Source organism: Caretta caretta, chromosome 3, assembly GCF_965140235.1.
Source record: "Caretta caretta isolate rCarCar2 chromosome 3, rCarCar1.hap1, whole genome shotgun sequence".
Taxonomy (NCBI): domain Eukaryota; kingdom Metazoa; phylum Chordata; order Testudines; family Cheloniidae; genus Caretta; species Caretta caretta.
Genome location: NC_134208.1, coordinates 97,161,131 through 97,186,989, shown reverse-complemented (window position 1 = coordinate 97,186,989; position 25,859 = coordinate 97,161,131). Strand labels below are relative to the sequence as shown.

Below are 25,859 nucleotides of genomic sequence, written 5' to 3'. Positions count from 1 at the left end.
TGTCACTACTGAGTCCAAGCTGTCTCGACCTGGGCAATAAGTTGAGGTGAACCATGCCTAGAGTGGCCTGAGCCTCAGTCTGGCATGCCTGACCGCACAGGTGCAGTCTGCCACAACCGAGGAGACTCAGGCATCCCCTTGCAGTTGTGGGGGTGTACTGCCTGAGAGTCTGGATAATATCGGTCACTGCTTGAAATCTGGACTCCAGCAGGATTGCTCTGGCCTGTACCGAGTCCAGCACTGCCCCAATTCATTCTATTCTTTGGGTCGGTGAAAGCGTGGACTTGTTCACATTGAGGAGGGGTCCTAGTCTCCCGAAAGGGTCTCTGAGTAACCAAACTTGGGACTCCACTTACTCCCTGGAGCGCCCGCCCCCCCTGCAGCAGCCAGTCGTCGAGGTAGGGATACACTTGTACCTGCCTCTTTTGGAGAAAGGCTGCGACCACCGACATGCACTTGGTGAATACTCGGTGGGCCGTCAATAGACCAAATGGGAGCACTGTGAACTGGTAATGTTTGTGGCTGACTACAGATCTCAGGAAAAGTCTGTAGGCTGGATGAATGGCTATGTGAAAGCACACATCTTTCATGTCGAGAGCAGGGTCAAGGCCAGGGTCTACCACAGAGTTTTTATATTGTTCTGCACTGTCTTGATTAGGGGCAGAGCCACCCATGATGTACCTTTGGGAGCGAGAATGTCCACCATGGCAACCTCGGTCTCAACAACCTCCTCCACTTGCAACTCCATGTTGTGAGAGTGATTCACCTGAGGACGTCTTGGTGCGCCCTGTGATCTACTGGAGGTGGCCCTGAAGCGGACGCCCTTGCTACAGCTTCGTCTGGGAAAGAAGATGAGGTGGCTAGTGGAGTTACCGGGTCCTCCTGTCCCTCTAAGTCTCTGACCTACTCTTGGTCAATAGACCATTGTGGCCACCACAGTCTATGCCTGGGGCTGGTCCTGTTGTGGAGACGTCTCGGTCACAACCCGAGGTTGAGGGGACAGTTGGGACAGGGTGGCCTTGGATCCTCGAGGAGCGAGTCTGTCCCTAGGAGAGTGTTGCGGCCGGCATCCTGACGCTACAGACCTTGATCCCCTTGACAAGGTGCCCTGGACTTGATGATACACCCCGGGGATCCAAAAGGGCCATTGCACCAGGGGTTGCCACTGCTGTTGCCAACTCAGTGGTGCCTCCCTTCATCAATTCTGGGATCTATGCCAACTATGCCTTTAATAATGTGAGTCGACATAGGATTCTGAGGTCCGAAGTACTGATGCTCGGTGCCACAATGGAGGCGGGGGACCGGTGCCTGGAATCCAATGACAGAGACCAGTACCGCGTGTCAGGTGCCAGAGAAGGCAGTCAAAGGTCCGGTGCCGTATGTCAATGCCAATCGTCTGCTGGCGTGGGGGACCTGCCCCCTACTTCATTCATCTATGAAGATGGCCTTCTTAGTTGCCATCATGTCAGCCCATAGAAGCTCCCTCCTCTCTCCATGGGTACTGCTAGGAAGTCACCTGAAGTGGCGCACCAGTAGGGATGCTACTTGAAGAAGAAGGAAATGTTACTCACCATGTGCAGGAACTGCAGTTCTTTGAGATGTGTGTTCTGTGCGTGCTCTGCTACCTGCCTTCTTCCCCTCTACTTTTATTTTATTTTTGGTTGTTCCCCAGGGGATGACTAGGTAGAGAAGGAACTGAGGGTGGTTTACCTGCGTGCCCTGATTGCCTTGGTGTCTGCCATAAGGAGGCATAGGGAGCACGTGCAGGCTGAGCGGACACTGCTGGCAAGAAATCTCTGATCAAGGACTCAAGATGCGTATGTGCACCTGGAGTAGAACACCTATGGGGGAGCCGATGGTACCAACGATGATGGGCATACACCAGATACTATAGATGTCAGGAGCTGATGCTCGCTTGGTACTGAGGGTACCACATGTACAGGCACCCCTGACTGAGCTTGCGTTGGTAATGATGATGGGGTTAAGGTGCATGATGGCAACAACAACTGAACAGGATGCTTCATTGCTGATGGCAGGGTTGAACTTGATGGTACCGTGTGCTTACCCTCCCCTTACTAGTGGAGGGTACAGGTGCCGTATCAGAGCTGTGTCTACTGTTCTTTGAGCTCTGGGACTTTGCAGGCCCACAGGTACCAGAGGAAGAGTCCTTGGCCTCAACAGTACCCTTGGAGACTGAGGACCTCGATAGGGACCTGGTCTTTTTTGGAGATGGAAGAGTGAGAGTCCGCGCTCTTTCTGGGAGTCTTCCCAGCAGGCTCCTTTTTGAGAGGAGGTAAGCCCTGAGGCTGACAGGGTGCTCCATCTGTCCAGGGATTCTCCTGACTGGCTCAGGGGGTGGTTGCAGGAAGCATTCCATGGCCAACAGTCTGAGATTTATCTCCCTGCTCTTCCTAGCTGTGGACTTAAGGGTCAAACAGAAGGAACGCTTCTGGGACATGTGGAACTCCCCCAGGCAACAGACACACTTGAGAGTGCCCACTGCTTACTGGTATAGCCTTCAAGCAACAGAGGCAGCATTTGAAGTCTGGTGCATCAGGCATGCCCTGCCAGAAGACGACAAGTCTCCCCCGAGGAAACGGGGGGGGGAAAACCACCCACAATCATCTCACCAAAACTAACTATGGTAAAACACTAAGTACAACTATCTGTGCAAAACAAAGAGAAGTCCAATTACGCTCTAGGCAGACATGCTAGGTGTTCCGTAAGGCTGAGGCAGAAGAGAAGGAACGGAGGGTGGTTTGCGTGTGCATCCCTATGTAGCCTCAGTGTCTGCCACCAGGAGGCATAGGGTGCATGCGCAGGCCAAATGGACACTGCTGACTAGAAATCTCCGATCATGGGCTTGAGAGGCGCATGTGTGCCCGACGTGGAGCACCCATAGGAACACTATTCAAAGACGGATAAATTAATCTACTGGACTAACCAGTTTTTCCTTTCACACTTACATGTAATAATATCCCTTCTCTCCCAAAATGTAGTCAATTATAGGATTTCAAAACCAAAAAACCACACACTTACCCTCCCCCTCCAAGTTCTAGAGAGCTGGTATCTCCATTGATAAAGTAGGTGTTTTCTCCAGACCACTTAAACACCTAGAAAACAAGACCCAAATTTGATTATCGGGAATATAATAAACTAAAAAAGTAGGCTAGGGAATTATTCTGGGTAATTGTGTGTGTGTGTGTGTGTGTGTGTAAAAAATAAAAGCAGCATGGTTCATATCTAAAAAAGGCACAACGATAGATTGCTTTAAATTTCACGTGTGTCCAATCAATATGCCTTTGCTTTTCATAGACTTAATATCTTCAATATTTAAAAACAAACAGCCTATTTACATTTTAGGGGTGTCTCACAGTTGCCCATTCTCTAGTTTCTTGTCACTATGGTCTAAGCACTGTGTAAAATCAAACTACTTCTGGAGCTCCCACCTCTCCGGTTTTATGAGTGTTCCATGGTTTATTCATTACATCTTCCCACACAATCAACCTAGAACCTTCTTCTCACCCTCATGGAAGAGTCCAGCTCCTCCAGTCACTTTTGCTGGAAGTACTGCAGTTTGGTAGTACTGAATGAAGAGTTTAGTGATTAGCTGCATTCACAAGCAGTTTGTCACACACCTTCAAACTGATGCTTTCTGAGGAGTCAATTTTTTTCTTCTCTCTCTAACCAAGAGAAGTTGGTCCAATAAAAGAGATTACCCCTCCCACCTTGTCTCTCTAATATCCTGGAAACAACATGGCTACCTCAACACTGCAAAAAAGGGTCTCATGATAAACATGCTGTTCAGTAATGTTTTGTCAAGCATGTTTCACAAGTGGAGCTCCCCCTAGCCATGGGTCCCCTTCCCCAACAAATTACCTTGAAGTTTGGACTAAACGTGTAGAGGAAAGTTTCGCCTGTGCCGTAATAGTGGTCACTAAATCTGAAAGGATGTGTTGCATATGCTCCAAATATCTGTCAAAACAAAAATGGTTGGGTTATACTTGAAGACAATTTGCAAAATTCAAAAGGCCTTTCAAATATAGTTTCTGACAAATAACTGCACTGACGTTTTAGGTAATAAAGGCTAATTAGTGAAATTCGGGGGGGAGGGAAGGGAAGCTGATCTGGTGTCTGGGTTGTCCACACCCCTTTATAGTTTTAAAAGCCAGAGGGCTCCAGATATGAGGATTCTAGAAGCTACTGGAGTACTTCACACCAGTCCCAAGGATGCTCTCTGCTATTTTATAACAGACTGATAACTGAAGCCTGCTAGTGACTGGAATGGATGCTTGCGAGAACACAATTACAGTTGCAAAGCATGCTCCATAGAAATTGTGAGTTCTGGACAGATTTTTACCTCTTTTAGTACTAATATTTTCCTGGATTTGAGTTTGAGGATAAATATGCTAATTTAACAGTCAGTACTAAGCATAGTATAACATACGTCTTGTCTTATTTTGACTCCTACTATTCCATATAATTGAATTTGGCTGAAAACTGCTGCTTTGCTAACAAGCGTATGCAACTCTTAAAATTGTATGGAATACCCATGTGAAGGTTGCACTACAAATGATAAAGATAGTTATGTTTAATCTATTTACAATCATAAGGTCTTTTTTAACTGGGTCATTCCAATCCAGGAGACCCCAAAATAAGTGCACTATTCCCAAGTCCTAACCTGGTTGTCCATATCTTTGACGACAAGGAGGACTGGACTGTCAAGAGACGCTGATTTCCTGTACAGAGTTTTCAGGCTGGTTCCATGCTCCAACGTGCTATATGCAAGCCGCCATGGATATCCCTGCACTCTTGCTGGCAGACAGCGCGCAAGCTAGGAGTGAAAGAAGAGACTAGTGTAGACATTTAATTATATATGATTTCTCTCTCTTCATCTCAAGTCAACAGCCAGTAGAGCACTGCAAAAAGCTGTGCCTGACACCTAGACACTACAGAGATGGGTATTTACAATGCACCCAAAATAAAGAGCTGAAGCATTGTGGTTAGAAATTTAAATCTCCAATATTGTGCCAATATAATTTCTAATGTAACTGTTCCAGTGTCAGCAGGGAAGAAAATGAGAATGTGGGAAAGGGAGCAAACCAAAACTCCATTACTAATTATACCTGTTCTATGTGCATATTCTCTAGGAGCGCGCTGTGGTGCTTTAGGACAGGTAAAGAATCATCGTCATCTTCCTCATAGTAACTGCAAATGCTCTTTCGACGCTTTGCCTCTTCTACAGTGATAATCTGAGACAAGAGGACACAAGTATTATAAATTTGAGTCAATTTCTGGGTTTTCATTAACCTTAAACTGGGACGAGTGAATTAGACTAATGGAGTTAAGTTAGTACCAGACCCAGATCTTATACACTGTGAAGCAGCCTCAGAAAGCTAGTATATCCTATATATGCAGGACCACGCAGTGTAAGGATATACCCCAGGGACAATGTTACATAGTGAATAAAGAAGTGTTGTTTACCCTGTCCCACAATACAAAAACCAGGGGTCACCTGATTAAATTAAATAGGCAGCAGATTTAATATAAACAAGAGGAAGTACTTTTTCCTCACACCACAATTAATCTGTGGAACTCATTGCCATGCGATCTTGTGATGGTAAAAATTTAACTGAGTTAAAAAATGAACTGGATAAATTCATGGAGGATAGGTCCTCCAATAGAAATTAACCAAGACGGTCAGGGATGCAAACTCATGCTCGGGACAACCCTATACTCTGACTGCCAGAAACTGGGAGTGGAAGACAGGGTGGATCACCCCAAAATTGCCCTGATCTGTACACTCTCCCTGAGGCTCTGGTACGGTCACTGTAAAAAGACAAGATACTGGGTTAGATGGACTATTGGTCTGACCCAGTATGGCAGCTCTTATATGCTTATGTCTATGGGTAGCACAGGAAGCATGGAGAGGTCTTCTTTATGGCCTGACAATCCCTTTTTGCTGTATTAACCCCTTGGGGCCATTAGCTGGTAGAGAAACTAAACTATGTTGGGGAAGTAGCCTGGTACATACTTAGTCCAACATCAAAGGAGTGCAAAGGCCACCTCCTCCTGAGAGTCACCATGTGTATGTGGGCCACGGGGCTTGGGATATTCTTTCAAATATGAAGGACACAGAAGCTTCTTTGTTTTCCTTCCTCCAGTTAGTCAAGCACAGTGAACTCTTCTCAGATGCTAACGCATAACACTAATATAAATAAGGCTTTAGGTTTCACTTCCCATTATTGCTAACCCTACGGCAGCCCTTTCTTGCCCATTTACAAAGAAATAAACATTTATTTATATAAATTGAAATAAAACACCACACCGAAGAACCAAAAAGAAAGTTACATTTGAGCAAAACCTGGAAGAAAAGCACATGTTCTGAAGGCTGCATCATATAGGTAAGCTCTCAATGAACCTATATGCTCAGTCAAGTATTTAGTTCCAAATTCTTACTAGTGTAAGTTCTTTCTTGTCTTTAAAATAGTCATTTTGGGAAACTGATGCTTATTTCAAGAAATTTTAAGAATGTATTCCAAGGTCAAATGTCTCATGGTACTTAAATAAAAAAAAAAAATCAGACATTTTCAGTTGAAAAACTATCGAATAATTCTTTGGAAATGTGGATTGGTCACTGATAGTTTTAAATCTGAGTTTGCTACAACTTTAAAAACAACATTGATCCATATAAAGACTCATTAGTCAGATTTGGATTCAAATGTTCTTCCTTTAGTTAGAAGGAAAATACCATGCCCTTCCTCCCCCAGAACTCCATTAAAGGTCATTGCCTGTTCCACTAGACTGACTGCAGAGTCTGCAGAGAGAACTGACTGCAGAGTCTGTGGCTTCAAATTTATCAGTTATCTAAACCATCTTTTCTATACAAACCTATCACCCTACAATTAAACTCTATGATTCTATGGAGCCGCAGGGCTGAAGCCCCAAACCCCAGCGCTCCTCCCAGATCTAAAGCCCTGAGCCCTGGTGCTCCCATAGGGCAGAAGCCCTGAGGGCCCCTCCCCTCCGAAGCCCTGACCTCCCCCTATGCTGCAGCTGCAGCCCCAACCTGCTCATGGCTGAAGTCCGTAACATTTTGTTGAGAGTTACAGAACATTTCAGATATAAGAACAACCTCCATTCCCAAGGTGTTCGTAACTCTGAGGTCCTACTGTACAAACTAAAATTTCATACAGACAGACAATTACTTGTTTATACTGCTCTATGTACTATACACTCAAATGCAAGTACAATATTTATATTCCAGTTAGGGCTGTCAAGTGATTAAAAAAAATCATAATTCATCGCACTGTTAAATAGAATACCATTTACTTACATATTTTTGGATGTTTTCTACACTTTCAAATATATTGATTTCAATTACAACATAGAATACAAAGTGTACAGTGCTCACTTTATATTTATTTTTTATTACAAATATTTGCACTGAAAAACAGTATTTTTCAATTCACCTCATACAAGTACTGTTGTGCAATCTCTTTATAATGAAAGTTGAACTTACAAATGTAGAATTATGTACAAAAAGTAATTGCATTCAAAAATAAAACAATATAAAACTTTAGAACCTACAAGTCCACTCAGTCATACTTCTTGTACAGCCAATTGCTCAGACAAACATGTCAGAGTGTAGGGTTGTCCCGAGCATGAGGTTGCATCCCTGACCATCTTGGTTAATTTCCATTGTTGTAGCTGGTGTTGCAAGGTATTTATGTGGCAGATGCGCTAAAGATTCATATGTCATTTCATGCTTCTACCACCATTCCAGAGAACATACATCCATGCTGATGATGGGTTCTTGCTTGACAACGATCCACAGCAGTGAGGACCAACTCATGTTCATTTTCATCATCTGAGTCAGATGCCACGAGCAGAAAATTAATTTTTTTTTTTGGTGGTTCGGGTTCTGTAATTTCCACATCAGAGTGTTGCTCTTTTAAGACTCCCAGCAGCATGCTCCACACCTCATCCCTCTCAGATTTTGAAAGGCACTTCAGATTCTTAAACCTTGGATCGAATGCTGTGGCTATCCTTAGAAATCTCACATTGGTACCTTCTTTGTGTATTATCAAATCTGCTGTGAAAGTGTTCTTAAAACGAATGCTGGGTCATCATCCGAGACCGCTATAACATGAAATATATGGCAGAATGCAGGTAAAACAGAACAGGAGACGAACAATTCTCCCCCAAGAAGTTCAGTCACAAATTTAATCAACGCTTTTTTTTTTTTTTTAAAAACGAGCATCATCAGCATGGAAACATGTCCTCTGGAATGGTGACGAAGCATAAAGGGGCATATGAATATTTAGCATATCTGACAGGTAAATACCTTGTAACACCGGCTACAAAAGTGCCATGTGAATGCCTGTTCTCACTTTAAGGTGACATTATAAATAAGACGTAGTAAGCAGTATCTCCGGTAAATGTAAACAAACTTGTTTGTCTTAGCAATTGGCTGAACAAGAAGTAAGACTTGCAGGCTCTAAAGTTTTACATTGTTTTGTTTTTGAGAGTGTAGTTATGTAACAAAAAACAAAAAACCAAATATCTACATTTTTAAGTTACACTTTCACGATAAAGAGATTGCACTACAGTACTTGTATGAGGTGAATTGAAAAAAAAACACCTATTTCTTTTGTTTGCCATTTTTACAGTACAAATATTTATAATAAAATAAACTGGACCCTTGCTAGAACGCACATCTATATAGCACGAATTTGCATAGATATGGTCGTGGCCATGGATCCCAAATTTAATTACTTTAATTGCAATTCATTTTAACACGGTCCCCGCATTAATGCAGTCCCGCGCATGGATCCCAAATCCTGAGTTCTTGCGAGGGTCTGGTGTAACATAAAGTGGGCACTGTACACTTTGTATTCTGTGTTGTAATAGAAATCAATATTTGAAAATGTAGAAAAACATCCAAAATATTAAATAAATTTCAATTGCTATTCTCTTGTTTAACAGTGTGACTAATAGTGATAAATTTTCTTTTCTTTTATTGCCGTTAATTTTTTTGAGTTAATCGCATGAGTTAACTGCGATTAATCAACAGCCCTAATTCCAATTGATTTATAATTATATGGTCAAAATGAGAATGGAAGCAATTCATCAGTTATGTGCTGGGACACTTTTGTATTTTTATGTCTGATTTTGTAAGCAAGTAGTTTTTAAGTGAGGTGAAACTTGGGGGTGTGGAAGACCAATCAGACTCCTGAAAGGGATACAGTAGTCTGGAAAGGTTGAGAGCAACTGATTTAAGAGATATGAATTTTCTGTTTTTTCCTTTCTTCTCTCATTAACTGTGGTCTCCCTGGAACCTGGACTTTTTTACATTTTTAATTTTGAATATTTTATAAGTGACTCCTCTCCCGCACACTGAGAAAATAGTGGGGGGGGGGGGGGGGGGGGTTTGATTACAAAGCTTTCATAATGCCTCCAGGTTTCAAAAAGAAAGAACTCAAACCAAGTCTACCAGCAAATATGTTTGTACTGATGTATAACTGAATTTGCAAAGGCAAGCAGCTGCAGATATGTTTCTTCTTAACAAGTCCATCATCAATTTCTATCAATAAGGAATAAAAGTCAACCCCGTCCTACCACCCGAAAAGGGACAGAAATCCAGTTCTTAAGAAGTTAAAACAAAAAGGCATTCAATGAAGACAAACTCTCCAAAAGTTCACCTACTTGCATCACACCAAATGAATTAAATATCTCAATGCTGTAGTCAGGCCAAAACAGCAATGAAGAGATATGCATTACCAACCATTTACAGATCAGTTCAGGTAGCATAAACATTAAAAACCCCACAGAGATCTGAACTGCAAAAAGTACTGCCATTTTTAGGAACAAAGAAGCAAGCCCCAGCATGCAGAAATATCCAGTTAAAATGCATTTTAGTTTATTGGTACAGAGATAGAACACAGCACCACAACATTGTATGCAGTCCAACATACCTGCACAAAAGGCTCCTGGTTAGGTCTGACACAGTAAACAATCTGAATATCCAAAGGTATTTGTCGCACTCTCATTGTTATGGAATTTATTTTCACTATATCAAACTTCTCTGCTGTACTGCCAAAGCTGTTTCCTACACGCTAGACAAGGCAGCTACTGCTTCTGCCACGCTGTGATAATATTGCTTATACACTTCCCTGGTACAGTCTTACTTTCTGTTTCCCCAACAGAAAGTATAAGTTTCACAAAGGATTATGACCAAATTAGGGCCTCCCTCAAAGCCATTTCCAGGCAGATCCACCTTCATATGTAAAAGCTGTACAGGGTTGGTTGGTGGGTTTTTGTACCTTTGGAACAATTTCCAGCTATTTCCTTATTACCACCAGAACATATTTAAAATAGAACAATGAGTTCAGCATGATAGGAGCAGTGGTTTGCCTCCCATGCTTTGTGGCAGGTGTTCCGCAGCTCCTTCACTTTGACCCTGCACTGCAGGGTGTCCCGGTCATGGCCCCTTTTGGTCATTCAGCGTGAAACCTGTCCGTAGGTATCATAATTCCTACGGCTGGAGCGCAGCTGGGACTGGACAGCCTCCTCTGTTTCTTTATACAGCATTTAAGCTACAGACTGTCAAGTGGAAGTTAACAATTACAAATGGGGGACAGTTTTTCAATATAAGCCCTACTTTCCATCCCTTTCTCTAACTTTTGAGCATAGCAACTCATTTGTTTGCAGATGGGAATGCTTAAAATAGGAGAGTTGTAGAATTTTTCTAGAGATGTTTGAAATTTTATTATTTAAATTCTTAAATACTAGATCAATTTTTTTAAATTAAAAATTGGTGTTGGAAGGCTAGCAGTTCTAAGTGCTACACTCAGCTGTGTTCTGGAACTAATAGAAGCTGGGGATGGGAGAGTTGGATAATGAAGGAGGAACACTGAACAGGGGGTAGGGTGTATTCTATAGGCTCCAAGGAGAAGAGGCTCCAGGCTCTGATATTCAGGCTACTTTGAAAATCCACAGGTCTCCTAAGCTCCAGTCAAGCAGGACTCCTCCTCTTACTCCTGGGGGAATTCTGCACCAAAATATTAAAAATTCTGCACTATAAAATTAAAAATTCTGTACACAATATTTTAAAATGCTGCAAAATTCCACACATTTTGTCAAAATAATGCAATATAATCATGCCAGTTTCAATTAGTTTGGTAATTTATTTAAACTACAATACAGTGGATGGAGAATGGGAGTGGGGAGCATTAGAGGAAATCCCCAAACCCCCTTCGTCTAATAGTAATGTAGCTAGGTTTGACATATATAAGACACACACACACCCCCATACGTTCAGTGTCACATTGTAGGCAACTGAAGAGCACGTAAGGGCTGGGGTATCAAACTCACAATTTATACTGGCTACTGACCATCTCCAGAAAGGTAAGTACCAAATAGTTCATGGAGCCCATTTTGATAGGATTTTTTTTTCAGTCCAAAAATTTAGGCCAGTTCTAATCACTAATGCACCATAAGCATTTATAAGGCCATACTGTTCTTTACACCACTCTGGCAATGTAAAGGAGCCTTAAAACTTTTACATCCGTTTTGTATTCCTGGGGGAATTCACAAAGACAATGGGAACAATTCACTAAGCAGGCAGGCTGCTACATTCCGCTTTGCCCCATGCCTACCTCCTCAGAAACACCTCAAAGCCCTGCCTCTCCATGCCAAGCGTGCCACAATAGCAAGCAGGAGGGACAGAGTGTGTGTCTCCCTCTCACATGCATGACTGCCCACACCCCACCCCCCTTTACCGTCCTAGTGGTGATTTACGTCTCTACCAGCTGCCCCGGGCGCCTGAACCAACCTGCCTGCGCTGCCAGGGAGGGGCACATGACTGCTCTTGTGGGCTTCCCTTTGCTTCCCCATCAGAAATCATTTTTCTGCAGGGAAGCGAAGAAATCTGTGGGGCCATGAATTCTGCACATGCACAGTAATGCAGAATTCCCCCAGGAGTATCCTCTGTACACCTAGCAGTGGGAGAAGCAGCCACTGGGGATAGGGCAAGGAGCAAGTCAAGGAAAGGGGCTGGCTGGAGAATGGGAATGAGTCTGCAACCTGGTAATGAGAATCAGCTGGAGTCAGGAATCAGACAGTGAGGAATGGTTGGGAAATCAAGGCCATCTGTGGGTCCTGGGAATGAGGTGGTCTGAGAAACAGAAGCATAGAGCTGGTGAGCAATCTCCTCGGGGGGCAAAAGGGGGGGGGAGGGGGAAATCTTTTCATTCTCAACAAAGCTTTCACCAACATTCAAGTTTTCACTAGATAATATACAGAAATGTTCTTGAGTCAGAAGCCTGACATGAGATGAAAGAAGAAATTAACAAAAATACAACAAATTCCAAACAAAACATTATGTTAATTTACAAGTTACTAAGCACAATTCAAGAGAAGATACACCAAATAAGTGTGTAAAATAAAATCCCCAAAGCATGAACAGTTACCGAGAGTCACCTTGTTACCCACCCCACACCCCCAGTGAGAGAAAGAGACTTGCTAATGCTTAGGCTGGTGCTGTCACCCAGACTGACACCCAGTCGTTAGCTACCCAAACAATCTCCTCAGGGCTATGCCAGCCTTCACTTTGCTTTACACTTTACCCATAGGGGCACTTCAGTCCCTGAGCTGATCACCCCTGTGATATTCAGCCCTGACACCAGCTAGTCACAGAAACATGAGGTTTGCTATCCCAGTGTACACTCCAGCTTATTTGATTCAATTCAGGATCAGCTTCTATGTAACACCACAGCCCTGAGATATATTTATAATTAAAACAATCCTAAGTTCATCATCAAAAGCTAAGATTTAGGAGACAGTGAATGAGGATAATGGAAACATAAAGGTTATATGTAAAACAAAATCCATACATGCTTTCTAGAGACTGAATTTGGTTAACCTGCTGAAGTTATTTGTCTAAAAGCAGTCTCTTCTCACCTAAATGTCTTTTATAGTGCTCCCAATCAGGACAGGTTGGGATCCTCTTTTCATGAATGTAATCATAGAAATGTAGGACTGGAAAGGATCTACTCCAGACCCCAGCATTAAGGCAGGACTAAGTATTATCCTTCTAGCCCAACCCAACAAGCGTTCATGGGTGGGGGGAAGCGGTTCTTAAAAACCTCCAATGACAGAGATTCCACAGCCTCCCTAGGTAATTTATTCCAGTGCTTAACTTCTCCTTACATTTAGGAAGTTTTTCTTAATATCAAATATAAATCTCTCTTGCTTCAATTTAAGACCATTCCTGCTTGTCTTGTCCTCAGTGGCTAAGGAGAACAATTTATCACCCTTCTCTTTAGAACAATCTTTTACTTGATGACTGTTATCATGTCTCCTCTCAGTCTTCTCTTCTCCAGACTAAACAAACCCATTTTTTTAAATCCTTCCTTATAGGTCATGTTTTCTAGACCTTTTATCATTTTTGTTGCTCCCCCTCTGGACTTTTTCCAATTTTTCCACATCTTTTCTGAAGTTTGGTGCCCAGAACTGGACACAGCTCTGCAGCTGAGGCCTTATCTGTGCTAAGTAAAGCGGAAGAATTACTTCTTGGGTCTTGCTTACAACACTCCTGCTAATACCTCCCAGAATGATGTTTTTGTTTTTTTTTTTTGGGGGGGGGGAACAATTTTACATTGTTGACTCATATTTAGTTTGTGATCCACTATAATCCTCCAGATCCTTTTCAGCAGTACTCCTTCCTAGGCTGTCATTTCCCATTTTGTACGTGTGCAATTAATTATTCCTTTCTAAGTGTAGTACTTTGCATTTGTTCTTATTGGATCTCATCCTATTTATTTAAGGCCATTTCTTTAGTTAATCCCATTGCCTGATTATTTCCTAAGGTGCAGGATAATGAGATGTCCTTTTGCCTCCTCCTTATATGCTCACATCCCATTTTTTGTACCTAGAGTCAGGGTGATCTGCCGAGATTTATTCCCTGGTGTGACTTCATGTTGAATTCACATATTCATGCTGACTTTATGTGCACTGTTGTTTGGCTTGCAATGCTTAACTTACACATGAACTGAGGCGGGCAGGTAAATATACATCCCTTGCCTGGCAGAAACCCATTTGTTAAGAAACCTGCCTTGATTCAGAGACTCTTTTAGGAACAAAATTTCTTATATCTGTAAAAAAAAAAAAAACCACACCTTTTTATGTAGTATCTGCAAAAACAAACAATGAGGAGTCCTTGTGGCACCTTAGAGACTAATAAATTTATTTGGGCATAACCTTTCGTGGGCTAAAACCCACTTCATCAGATGCATGGAGTGAAAAATACAGTAAGTAGTATAGATACACACACACATACACACAAACCCAGCACAGCACATGAAAAGATGGGAGTTGCCCCTTATCAAGTGGGGTGTCAGTGCTAACAAGGCCAATTCAATTAAGGTGGAAGTGGTGGTATCTGTACATACATTTCACAATGGTATTAATGATCAGCGTGATCCTGGCTTTCATTAAAGATCCTACATGACATCATTTATGGATAAATAGATGAAAGCGGTGTACAAGATGTAGTTTGTCACGCTTGTTAGGCGTTCTTGTTACAGGACAGTGAACCCTTTGCCAATTGACACTGAGGGGTTCTTACAGTCACAATGGTGGAAATCAGAACCTAATGTTACAAACAGTTCTACCCTTAGCACCAAACCCACAAAGTCTGTTGAACAAAAACATGTCCCAAAGATCAGCACCCAGACCTCCTTAACTCTGTCCCAGTAATGCAACACTCAAAATAAAGTTCACTTATACTTCACAGTTATCTATTCAGCGCAAAGCTTTTTCCCAGAACTGTAAAACTTTAATACCTTATTTATCTTATTCTTTTTCATACGAACATTGTGAAACGTTTGGCCTTTCACACATGTATGTACAACCCACAGATCAGAGATACATCAGCAATGCTGTAAAAGTATTCATTAATGATTTAAAACAGATGCTCAAGCAAGTAGTATGCTAAATGATATTCTCCACCTTGAAACTTCACTGAAGCTGACTTACGAGTGCCTTTTTTGCAACATTAATACTATTGTAACATTTGTAAAGTTTCAGAAAAAATGTTCTCCCTCAAAAAGGCTAAGAAATATGGTTTAAAAAAAACTTTGTATGATAGTTGCAGTAAATATTTGTATAACTTCTATTGACTCTGCTGGAATCAGAAAGTTCCTTGCCTGATCACTACCTTGGATCACTAGAGATATAAAGGGAGAGGGGAGCTGTAGGGATCAGAGTAGGTATGTTGGACAGCCACAAAGCCTGAGGACACCATAATACAAGGAATAAGAGTCCTATCAGTAAAAAAAAAAGTGCCAGAATGTTAGAAAAATTAAAAGGGTGGGTATTTAGATTCGCAGTGGATGATGCACATTCCCTGTATCATTCTTGATTCTCTGAAAATAGAAGGCACTCACCTCCCAGCTTTTAGTTGATGGCTCACTGAAGAAGTTGTCTATCATATCAAGCTCCTCCTTTTCCACCACGACAAAACCTTGCTCTTTGGCATCTTTTCCATATACTTCTGGTGACCACTGAACAAAAAACGTATACAGATGATCTACCCTGTGAAACAAAACAAGAGAGGACACGGTATTCAGTTTTCCACAGAATTGTCATATGGTATACAAAAATTAAGGGCCCTATTTTATTAAATTTTCCCCAGAAATTTATCAGAGGTTATTACTACAACAACAAAAATAAGTAAAAATTACCCAGAAAAATTATTAATTTTTTTCCCCACCAAATATTGGGGATATTTGTGTGGATGGAAGGACAAGGGAAAGAATTATTCAGTAGATTAATGCTTTGATGAGTCGAATTCAATGTAGTTTGCTGCAGAACTAAAACAGAACTCAAAACTCAATGCCACCTCTGAGTTTAAGAAAATACTATATTTCTAATCCTCAATTTAAAATTTTCATTTGAACAAACAATTTACTGTTGTAGACTTGGTACTATTAGTCCTAAAAATATTTACATTTAATAACTGGGCCACACCATTTGCAGTGCATACACTCAACATCCTTTTCTCCGGTTTTTGTTTTCTTAAAACTTGATTACTTCCTTGTGTTCTGAAACGTACTCTGATACAGATTTTCATTTTCTTTCCATTTTAGTGTGTCAGATCTTTAAACCGTTACCTGCTAACCACTTAAAATGTGTAACGGGTGGGTGTGAGATTCATCAGTACATTCAGATGTACATGCACTTCAATATCATATATATTATTTTGACAGGTGTTTATTTTTAAGCATTTTTTTAGATTTTTATCAACTGAAATTTCAGTTGCAGAGTTGTCAGACAATTATTGAATGACAGAGACATTGAGATTAAAAATTTTTAACGTTTTGTAGACAATTTGCATATTAACAGTTAACATCACATACCAAAATATCCTTAAATCTATAAATACTTGTTTTTACTAATCACTTGCTAGTCGATTTGTAACAAGCCTAATTAAATAGACTAAATCACTGTTTTTTTTCCAATACAGTCTTACTTTGCCTAGCTGTAAATTTCAATTATCATTGAAGGAAATATTTTTTCATCAGTTTGTGTGTATAGTGCAATCAATATTTATCAACATTTACCAATAAAAATCTAATCCACCCAAGCCTACCTAGAAGATCCTTTCTACATTTCAAATCATTTTAGGACTTATGATCTATGCATGACTGATCTTGAACATTTTTATAAAACACCAAATAAGCAACATCATTAAATTTCATCCTAAAATGTGAATACTGCAATAAAATACCTGTGGTTGGGCTAGGTCACTTGACTCAGGCTCATGGGGCTTAGGCTGCAGAGCTATAAAACTGCAGTGTAGACATTTGGGCTCAGGCTGGAGCCTGGGCTCTGGGACCCTCTCCCTCATGGGGTCTCAGAGCCCCCAAGCCCTGAGACCCTGCAAGGGGTGAGGCTCCCAGAGCCTGGGCTCCAGCCTGAACTTCTACACTGCAATTTTATAATCCCCCAGTGTGAGTCAGCTGACCAGGGTCAGCCACAGGTGTTTTATTGCACTGTAGACATTTTCTTAAGAGTCAAATTCTGCTGATGGCTACTCCAGTGTAAATCCAGAGTAACTCCATTTAAGACAACAGAACTACACTGGTCAGAATCTAGCCCTTAATCACTTAAATTATCAACCTCCAAATTCTAGACAGATTAGGCCCCAACTAGAATTTTGCAAGTGAGCTGCAGGGGCACTTTTTAGTGTTTAACAAAATAAATTACACCTACAAAAAGGGACACCAATAGTTGGCTACAAATGCTCTCCCAGATCTCAGCTACATCTTGGGCCACTGGCTAACTTTGGACCCTCAGCTTTGCTGCAACTCCCCAAGCCCCCAAGCAGAATGAGAGGTGGGTTTTTGGGACAAATCCATGTCCCAATGGAGGCCCTTCTGTTTTTACTGAATTTAAGTTCTCATTTTAATTTTTTTTAAAAAGTGACTATGCTCGCAAAGAAAAACATTCCAAATGCAAGGCCAAATCCAGTGTAATCTTTCAGAGCCTGTGGATAGTCTGTAATAGTAGCCCAGAGATGGAGGGAAACTGTGAGAGTGGGCAGGAAGAAGGTCACTGCGTGGAGGGACACTGGAGCACAAGTGTCAGCTATCCATGCTTCCTTAGTGGACCCCAGTTTAATCAACCCAGAGATCCAAGTGACGATTCAACCCTTCAAGTCCAACTCTTTCAATTTGCCTACAGCCAAGTTGCCTGTCCAGTACAAGGGCTGGTCAGGAATGTGGACTTTTGCAGTCTATGATGATTATCCCATCCCCATGCTGTTGGGGGAAGACTTGGCCAATCATGTGAAGCAGGCCAAGAGGGTAGGAACGGTCACCCGCAACCAGGCTAAACAAGCAGTGAGGCCTAGCTCTGTTCCGTAAACTTCTATCAGGACCCGGTCAGAGGTGATGGACCTGGACCCCAGGCCAATGTCTGCAACAGCAGTAGTGGATCCAGTCCCAGAGACCCAGATGGAACCAGTCCCAGAACCGGAACCAGCCGAACAACCAACACCAGACCCAGTGTCAGCACTGAATCCAGTACTTGCAACCTCAACACCAGAGGGCCCCACCGAACCTGAACTGGCAGCAGCCCATAACCCTACACAAGAGGCTCAGCCGGAGCCTGAATCCCAACATAGTGCACCAGCGGAGAGCGGTTCACAGTCAACGGAAACAGCCCCATCCCCTACATCGCTTCCAGAGGGACCAAGCATAGGTCCACAATCCAATGAGGAACTGATGTCTCCAGCATCAAGGGAACAGTTCCAGACTGAACAGGAAGCAGATGAAAGCCTCCAGAGAGCTTGGACGGTGGCACAGAGCAACCTACTGCCTCTCAGCTCTTCAAATCGATCCAGGTTTGTTATAGAAAGAGGACTTTTATACAAGGAAACTCTTTCTGGGGGACACCAGGAAGACTGGCATCCTCAGAGACAGTTGGTAGTTCCAACTAAATACCGGGCCAAGCTCTTGAGCTTAGCCCATGATTACCCTAATGGCCATGCTGGGGTGAACAGGACCAAAGACCGTTTGGGGGGGGTCATTCCACTGGGAGGGAATGGGCAAGGATGTTTCTACCTATGTCCAGTCTTGTGAGGTGTGCCAAAGAGTGGGAAAACCCCAAGACCAGGTCAAAGCCCCTCTCCAGCCACTCCCCATCATTGAAGTTCCATTTCAGAGAGTAGCTGTGGATATTCTGGGTCCTTTTCCGAAAAAGACACCCAGAGGAAAGCAGTACATACTGACTTTCATGGATTTTGCCACCCGATGGCCGGAAGCAGTAGCTCTAAGCAACACCAGGGCTAAAAGTGTGTGCCAGGCACAAGCAGACATTTTTGCCAGGGTAGGTTGGCCCTCCAACATCCTCACAGATGCAGGGACTAATTTCCTGGCAGGAACTATGGAAAACCTTTGGGAAGCTCATGGGGTAAATCACTTGGTTGCCACTCCTTACCACCACCAAACAAATGGCATGGTGGAGAAGTTTAATGGAACTTTGGGGGCCATGATACGTAAATTCGTAAATGAGCACTCCAATGATCGGGACCTAGTGTTGCAGCAGTTGCTCTTTGCCTACAGAGCTGTACCACACCCCAGTTTAGGGTTTTCACCATTTGAACTTGTATATGGCCGTGAGGTTAAGGGGCCATTGCAGTTGGTGAAGCAGCAATGGGAGGGATTTACACCTTCTCCAGGAACTAACATTCTGGACTTTGTAACCAACCTACAAAACACCCTCCGAACCTCTTTAGCCCTTGCTAAAGAAAACTTACAGGATGCTCAAAAAGAGCAAAAAGCCTGGTATGATAAACATGCCAGAGAGCGTTCCTTCAAAGTAGGGGACCAGGTCATGGTCTTAAAGGCGCTCCAGGCTCATAAAATGGAAGCATCGTGGGAAGGGCCATTCACGATCCAGGAGCGCCTGGGAGCTGTTAATTATCTCATAGCATTCCCCACCTCCAACCGAAAGCCTAAGGTGTACCATATTAATTCTCTAAAGCCCTTTTATTCCAGAGAATTAAAGGTTTGTCAGTTTACAGCCCAGGGAGGAGACAACGCTGAATGGCTTGAAGGTGTCTACTACGAAGGGAAATGTGCTGGTGGTATGGAAGAGGTGAACCTCTCCATGACCTTTGGGCGTATGCAGCGACAGCAGATCAAGGAGCTGTGCACTAGCTACGCGCCAACGTTCTCAGCCACCCCAGGACTGACTGAACGGGCATACCACTCCATTGACACAGGTAATGCTCACCGAATTAAAGTCCAACCTTACCGGGTGTCTCCTCAAGCTAAAACTGCTATAGAACGGGAGATCCAGGATATGTTACAGATGGGTGTAATCCGCCCCTCTGAAAGTGCATGGGCATCTCCAGTGGTTCTAGTTCCCAAACCAGATGGGGACATACGTTTTTGCGTGGACTACCGTAAGCTAAATGCTGTAACTCGCCCAGACAACTATCCAATGCCACGCACAGATGAACTATTAGAGAAACTGGGACGGGCCCAGTTCATCTCTACCTTGGACTTAACCAAGGGGTACTGGCAGGTACCGCTAGATGAATCTGCCAAGGAAAGGTCAGCCTTCACCACACATCTCGGGCTGTATGAATTTAATGTACTCCCTTTTGGGCTGCGAAATGCACCCGCCACCTTCCAAAAACTTGTAGATGGTCTCCTAGCGGGATTAGGAGAATATGCAGTCGCCTACCTTGACGATGTGGCCATATTTTCGGATTCCTGGGCAGACCACCTGGAACATCTACAAAAAGTCCTTGAGCGCATACGGGAGGCAGGACTAACTGTTAAGGCTAAGAAGTGTCAAATAGGCCTAAACAGAGTGACTTACCTTGGACACCAGGTGGGTCAAGGAACTATCAGCCCCCTACAGGCCAAAGTGGATGCCATCCAAAAGTGGCCTGTCCCAAAGTCAAAGAAACAGGTTCAATCCTTCTTAGGCTTGGCCAGTTATTACAGACGATTTGTACCGCACTACAGCCAAATCGCCGCCCCACTGATAGACCTAACCAAAAAGAAACAGCCAAATGCTGTTCAGTGGACCGAAAAAGTGTCAGAAGGCCTTTAACAAGCTTAAAGCGACCCTCATGTCTGACCCTGTACTAAGGGCCCCAGACTTTGACAAACCGTTCCTAGTAACCACAGATGCGTCCGAGCGTGGTGTAAGAGCAGTTTTAATGCAGAAAGGACCTGATAAAGAAATCCCCCCTGTAAAATCAGGATGGTAGATACCTTACAGGGTAATTAGATTCAAAACATAGAGAACCCCTCTAGGCAAAACCTTAAGTTACAAAAAAGATACACAGACAGAAATAGTTATTCTATTCAGCACAGTTCTTTTCTCAGCCATTTAAAGAAATCATAAGCTAACACATACCTAGCTAGATTACTTACTAAAAGTTCTAAGACTCCATTCCTGGTCTATCCCCGGCAAAGACAGAATATAGACAGACACACAGACCCTTTGTTTCTCTCCCTCCTCCCAGCTTTTGAAAGTATCTTGTCTCCTCATTGGTCATTTTGGTCAGGTGCCAGCGAGGTTACCTTTAGCTTCTTAACCCTTTACAGGTGAGAGGAGCTTTCCCCTGGCCAGGAGGGATTTCAAAGGGGTTTACCCTTCCCTTTATATTTATGACACGCCCCCCCAAATCCCAGCCAGTGTTTCACCCTAGCTGAGATATGGGGGGCGTGTCATAAATATAAAGGGAAGGGTAAACCCCTTTGAAATCCCTCCTGGCCAGGGGAAAGCTCCTCTCACCTGTAAAGGGTTAAGAAGCTAAAGGTAACCTCGCTGGCACCTGACCAAAATGACCAATGAGGAGACAAGATACTTTCAAAAGCTGGGAGGAGGGAGAGAAACAAAGGGTCTGTGTGTCTGTCTATATTCTGTCTTTGCGGGGATAGACCAGGAATGGAGTCTTAGAACTTTTAGTAAGTAATCTAGCTAGGTACGTGTTAGCTTATGATTTCTTTAAATGGCTGAGAAAAGAACTGTGCTGAATAGAGTAACTATTTCTGTCTGTGTATCTTTTTTGTAACTTAAGGTTTTGCCTAGAGGGGTTCTCTATGTTTTGAATCTAATTACCCTGTAAGGTATCTACCATCCTGATTTTACAGGGGGGATTTCTTTATTTCTATTTACTTCTATTTTTATTAAAAGTCTTCTTGTAAGAAAACTGAATGCTTTTTCATTGTTCTCAGATCCAAGGGTTTGGGTCTGTGGTCACCTATGCAAATTGGTGAGGCTTTTTATCCAACATTTCCCAGAAAAGGGGGGGGTGCAAGTGTTGGGAGGATTGTTCATTGTTCTTAAGATCCAAGGGACTGGGTCTGTAGTCACCGAGGCAAATTGGTGAGGCTTTTTACCAAACCTTGTCCAGGAAGTGGGGTGCAAGGTTTTGGGAAGTATTTTGGGGGGAAAGACGTGTCCAAACAGCTCTTCCCCAGTAACCAGTATTAGTTTGGTGGTGGTAGCAGCCAATCCAAGGACAAAGGGTGGAAGATTTTGTACCTTGGGGAAGTTTTGACCTAAAGTAAAGATAAGCTTAGGAGGTTTTTCATGCAGGTCCCCACATCTGTACCCTAGAGTTCAGAGTGGGGGAGGATGCATGGGGGCAGGTAAGCAAGATGTGTATGGAGAAGAGTTTATCTCTGAAGTTTAATGGCAATTTAAAATGTCCATTAAACAACTATTTCACTGCTCCATCACCGTAGCAGAACTACTTATCTAATGTGCTTCTCCAAAGTGGCTGGATAACAGAAATTAGAGATGCAAAAAGGGGGTGGTAAATAAAAGTTTTGTGCACTATACAGGCTGAGCAAACCTGGGGATGATCAACAGTAATCAGCTAGGAGAGCTTATGGAAGGCTTATTCTGCAGCTATTGAGGACTCTACTCTCTGCAAATCTGAAGCCACCTGACTAACTCGAACAGCTAACAAAATCTGCATGCTTATAAAAAATATCAAGCTGGGAGAGCTTGTGGCTATCATAATGGTGGAGGAGATAAGGCTTTTATTTCTAGTTGCAAGATTTTTTCCCATGGACAACTTCAGCAGAATGATCTTTCCCACTTCCTGACTTGCTCAAGTAATAGCAAGATCCCTATGCTGAATGGATGAAAAAGTTTCCACATTCATTTGATCAACAGTTTTAAAATTTCTAAGGGGACAACAAAATGTCCAAGTTGCTTACAGACTCATTTTTAGCTTAACCTGTAGAAAACATAGTCACAGTTGAGCTAGACACGTCTGACGTGCAATACTCTGATCCAAAGTTTGGGAAGCTAGCTAAATTTCTACTAATCCCCGTGAAGGGACTGATATGCAGAGAGCTACTGTTGTGAAAGCATGTTTGAAAGTATTTATATTTGTGGGGGAAAAAAAATTCTATGACAGAGCTAAACAAATTCATACATTGTAGACCCAAAGCAGATTCCATAATGTACGTGACAACCTCAAAAACAAAGCCAGACACGAGGATGGACTGAGAGAACCAGTACGAGCCATTAATAGCAGTTTCTTAAAGCATTATACTGTGCATGTACTGAAAAACTACTGTGTATGCTTACAGCACTGTCTAAGTATAAAACTGTGCGGTTAGCATTCGCTAAAATCCCATGTACATTTAATGTAAATTAGGTGCAGCCCTTGTACCAATGGTAGGGTGTGCAACCCACGGTGCTAGAAAAGTTTTGCATCACTGACCTATTTAAGAGGCAGGCAAATTTTGAGAGATTTTTTATTTTTTTAAATTATTTTGACTAAGGCCAGTTTTACTATCTAATTCAGTCATCTGCTTTTCAAACCAAGGTCCTTGTATTAGGCAGTCACTACAAGAAAAGGTCAGTTGTTCAAAGGATGAAATGATGTCCCTTCTGAAGGTAACTGAAGAAGTGATATACAACACATCACCTCTGGTTCAGTGCAACATTATAAATGTGAAAATGGAGGAATTCCCAGTTCTTACTTTCTAAAAATTATAACTGACAATTTCCTAACTCAAAAAGCGTTGCATCCAACATGGGGAAAACCTATCTTAGACCTAATTTTGCCGATAAAGAGGACATGATCACACAACTAAAAGTTAAGGGTTGCCTAGATGCATGCAACTGTGACTGGATTACATTTGTTATGTGCACAGAGATAAAGTCCCAACCAGTAATAAATATATAAATATTAAATATTATTTAATATGTATAAATATATATACACACACACACACAGTGCTTTACCAGGGACATTTCACAAAGATGAATATTATAAGCCAGATGAGCTAGGAGAAAGAATTTAAACAGAAAAATGTTAGTGATAATTGGGAACTGTTCAAGAACATTTTACTAGATGTCCCAAAAGCAAAAACATGAGAAAGAAGGCTATGCTGGTTAAACAAAAAAACCAACCTCTGACCCATACCTTTGCTTAGAGGGAAACTGAAAGCAGTAATAAAAAATAAATATGTAACAAATAGAAAAAAAGGGAAACTTTTAACAGTAAATATATATTAGAGGTGAGAAACTGTAGGAAATTGATAGGGAAGCAAAAGGACACAAGATGAAATCCATGGCCAGCAGAGTTAAGGACAATAAGGAGAGGTATTTTAAAAATATACAGGAACGAAAGGAATCTTGACAATGGTAGCGGTCCATTAAGTAGAACTGTCACTAATAATGCAAAAAGCAAGAAGTATTCAAAAATATTTGTGTTCTGTATTTGGGGAAAAGCTAAATGTTTTCATATCATATGAGGGTGATTAAACAATTCTACATAAGTAACTTAAGGGCTTGTTACACAGCAGCTACTGAAGTTAGACATCTTTAAATCAAGAGGTCCAGATAACTTGCATCCAAGAGTTTTAAGAGAGCTGCCTGAGTAGCCTTTTACTTTTTAATAGGTCTTGGAACACTGGGGAAGTTCCAGACGACTGGAAGAAAAGCTTATGTTGTGCCAATATTTAAAAGGGGGAAAGAGGGCAACCCACATAGTTTCCCAGACTTCAATCCTGGGAAAAATAATGGAATGGCTGATATGGGACTCAATTAATAAAGTAGGGTAATTTAATTAATGCGGATCAGCATAGGTTTATAGAAAAATATCTCAAACTAACTTGTTATCATTTGTGATAAGATTACCCATTTAAATTAATAGCCTGATGTTATAATACTTAGATTTCTGAACAGCATTGACCTAGTACTGCACAACATGTTGATTAAGAAACTAGAACGATACAAAAATCAACAAGGCAATTTCAATTAATTAAAAAACTGGCTAACTGATAGGTCTCAAAATATAATTGTAAATGGGGACTGTTATTGAGCAGGAGCATTTATAATTGGGCCCTGCAGGAATCAGTTCTTAGTCCTATGCTATTTAATATTTTAGCAATGATCTAGAAGTAAATATAAAATCTAGAGCTGGTTGAAATTCAGAAATGTGGGAAACTTCAACATCCAGGAACAAAGATGCAGACCATACTTAGGCCTTGTCTACACTGCAGAGTTCTGTCGACGAAATAGAGGAGGTTTCACACAGCAATGCCATTGTTGACGACAAAATAAAACCACCTCGACGAGAGAGACCGCTTTTTGCAACAAAGTTAAAGCAACAAGGCATTAGTGTAGACCAGTGGTTCTCAACCTATTTACCAGTGTGGGCCGCATATGCGGCTCTCTATGTGTTACGTGGCTGCATCCACACAATATGTATGCTACCTGTATGGCCCTGAGGATGTCACATGGGCCACAGCTGTGCGCTGACTGGGCCACAAGTGGCTTGCAGGCTGCGGGCTGAGAACCACTGATGTAGACACTGCCGTTTCTTATATCGCCAGAGGTGGCCTCCCCCAGTATCCCACAATGCCTGCCACGACCGCTCTGCTCACTGTTTTGAACTCAGCTGCCCTGCAGGCATGTGCCCCTCCCCTTTCAAAGCTCTGGGAAGTTCTGACAGCTGAGCATGCCTCCGGAATCCTCTCCCCCTGCACTAGGAACACAGCAGCAGGCAGACTGTTGCTAGGGGTGGGGTGGGGGGGGAGGTGCGGTGCGGCAGGGAGGCTGATGGCTGCCCTCCATCTAGCTATGCAGTCATGCACCCCTCCCTTTTCAAAGCTCTGGGGGAAGCAGAGCTGCTGTGGATATTGCTCCCAGCAGCTGGAGAATCACAGAACTACAGGCAGGCAGGCAGAGTGGGCTGCTGCTGCGGGAAGGATGGGAGAAGAGAGTGCTGAGCTGTGCAGAGCTGAGGGCTGATGTGTATGCGGGGGGTCCACACACTCGGTTTCTGTCTTCCCCCACCC

At 42.5% G+C, this 25,859-nt stretch overlaps 1 protein-coding gene across 7 annotated transcripts in view; it reads right to left on the bottom strand.

The window, feature by feature from the left end:
* NCOA7 (nuclear receptor coactivator 7) overlaps positions 1-25,859 on the bottom strand; it is a 161,440-nt gene that overhangs the window by 5,214 nt on the left and 130,367 nt on the right. For all 7 annotated transcript variants that reach the window (XM_048844624.2, XM_048844622.2, XM_048844628.2 and 4 more), the window contains 5 exons: positions 15,450-15,597; positions 5,127-5,252; positions 4,682-4,834; positions 3,880-3,975; positions 3,040-3,113 (listed from right to left, as the gene is read on the bottom strand). In XM_048844624.2, the coding sequence (XP_048700581.1) occupies positions 3,040-3,113; positions 3,880-3,975; positions 4,682-4,834; positions 5,127-5,252; positions 15,450-15,597 (597 nt within the window). The remainder of the gene's footprint in view (positions 1-3,039; positions 3,114-3,879; positions 3,976-4,681; positions 4,835-5,126; positions 5,253-15,449; positions 15,598-25,859) is intronic.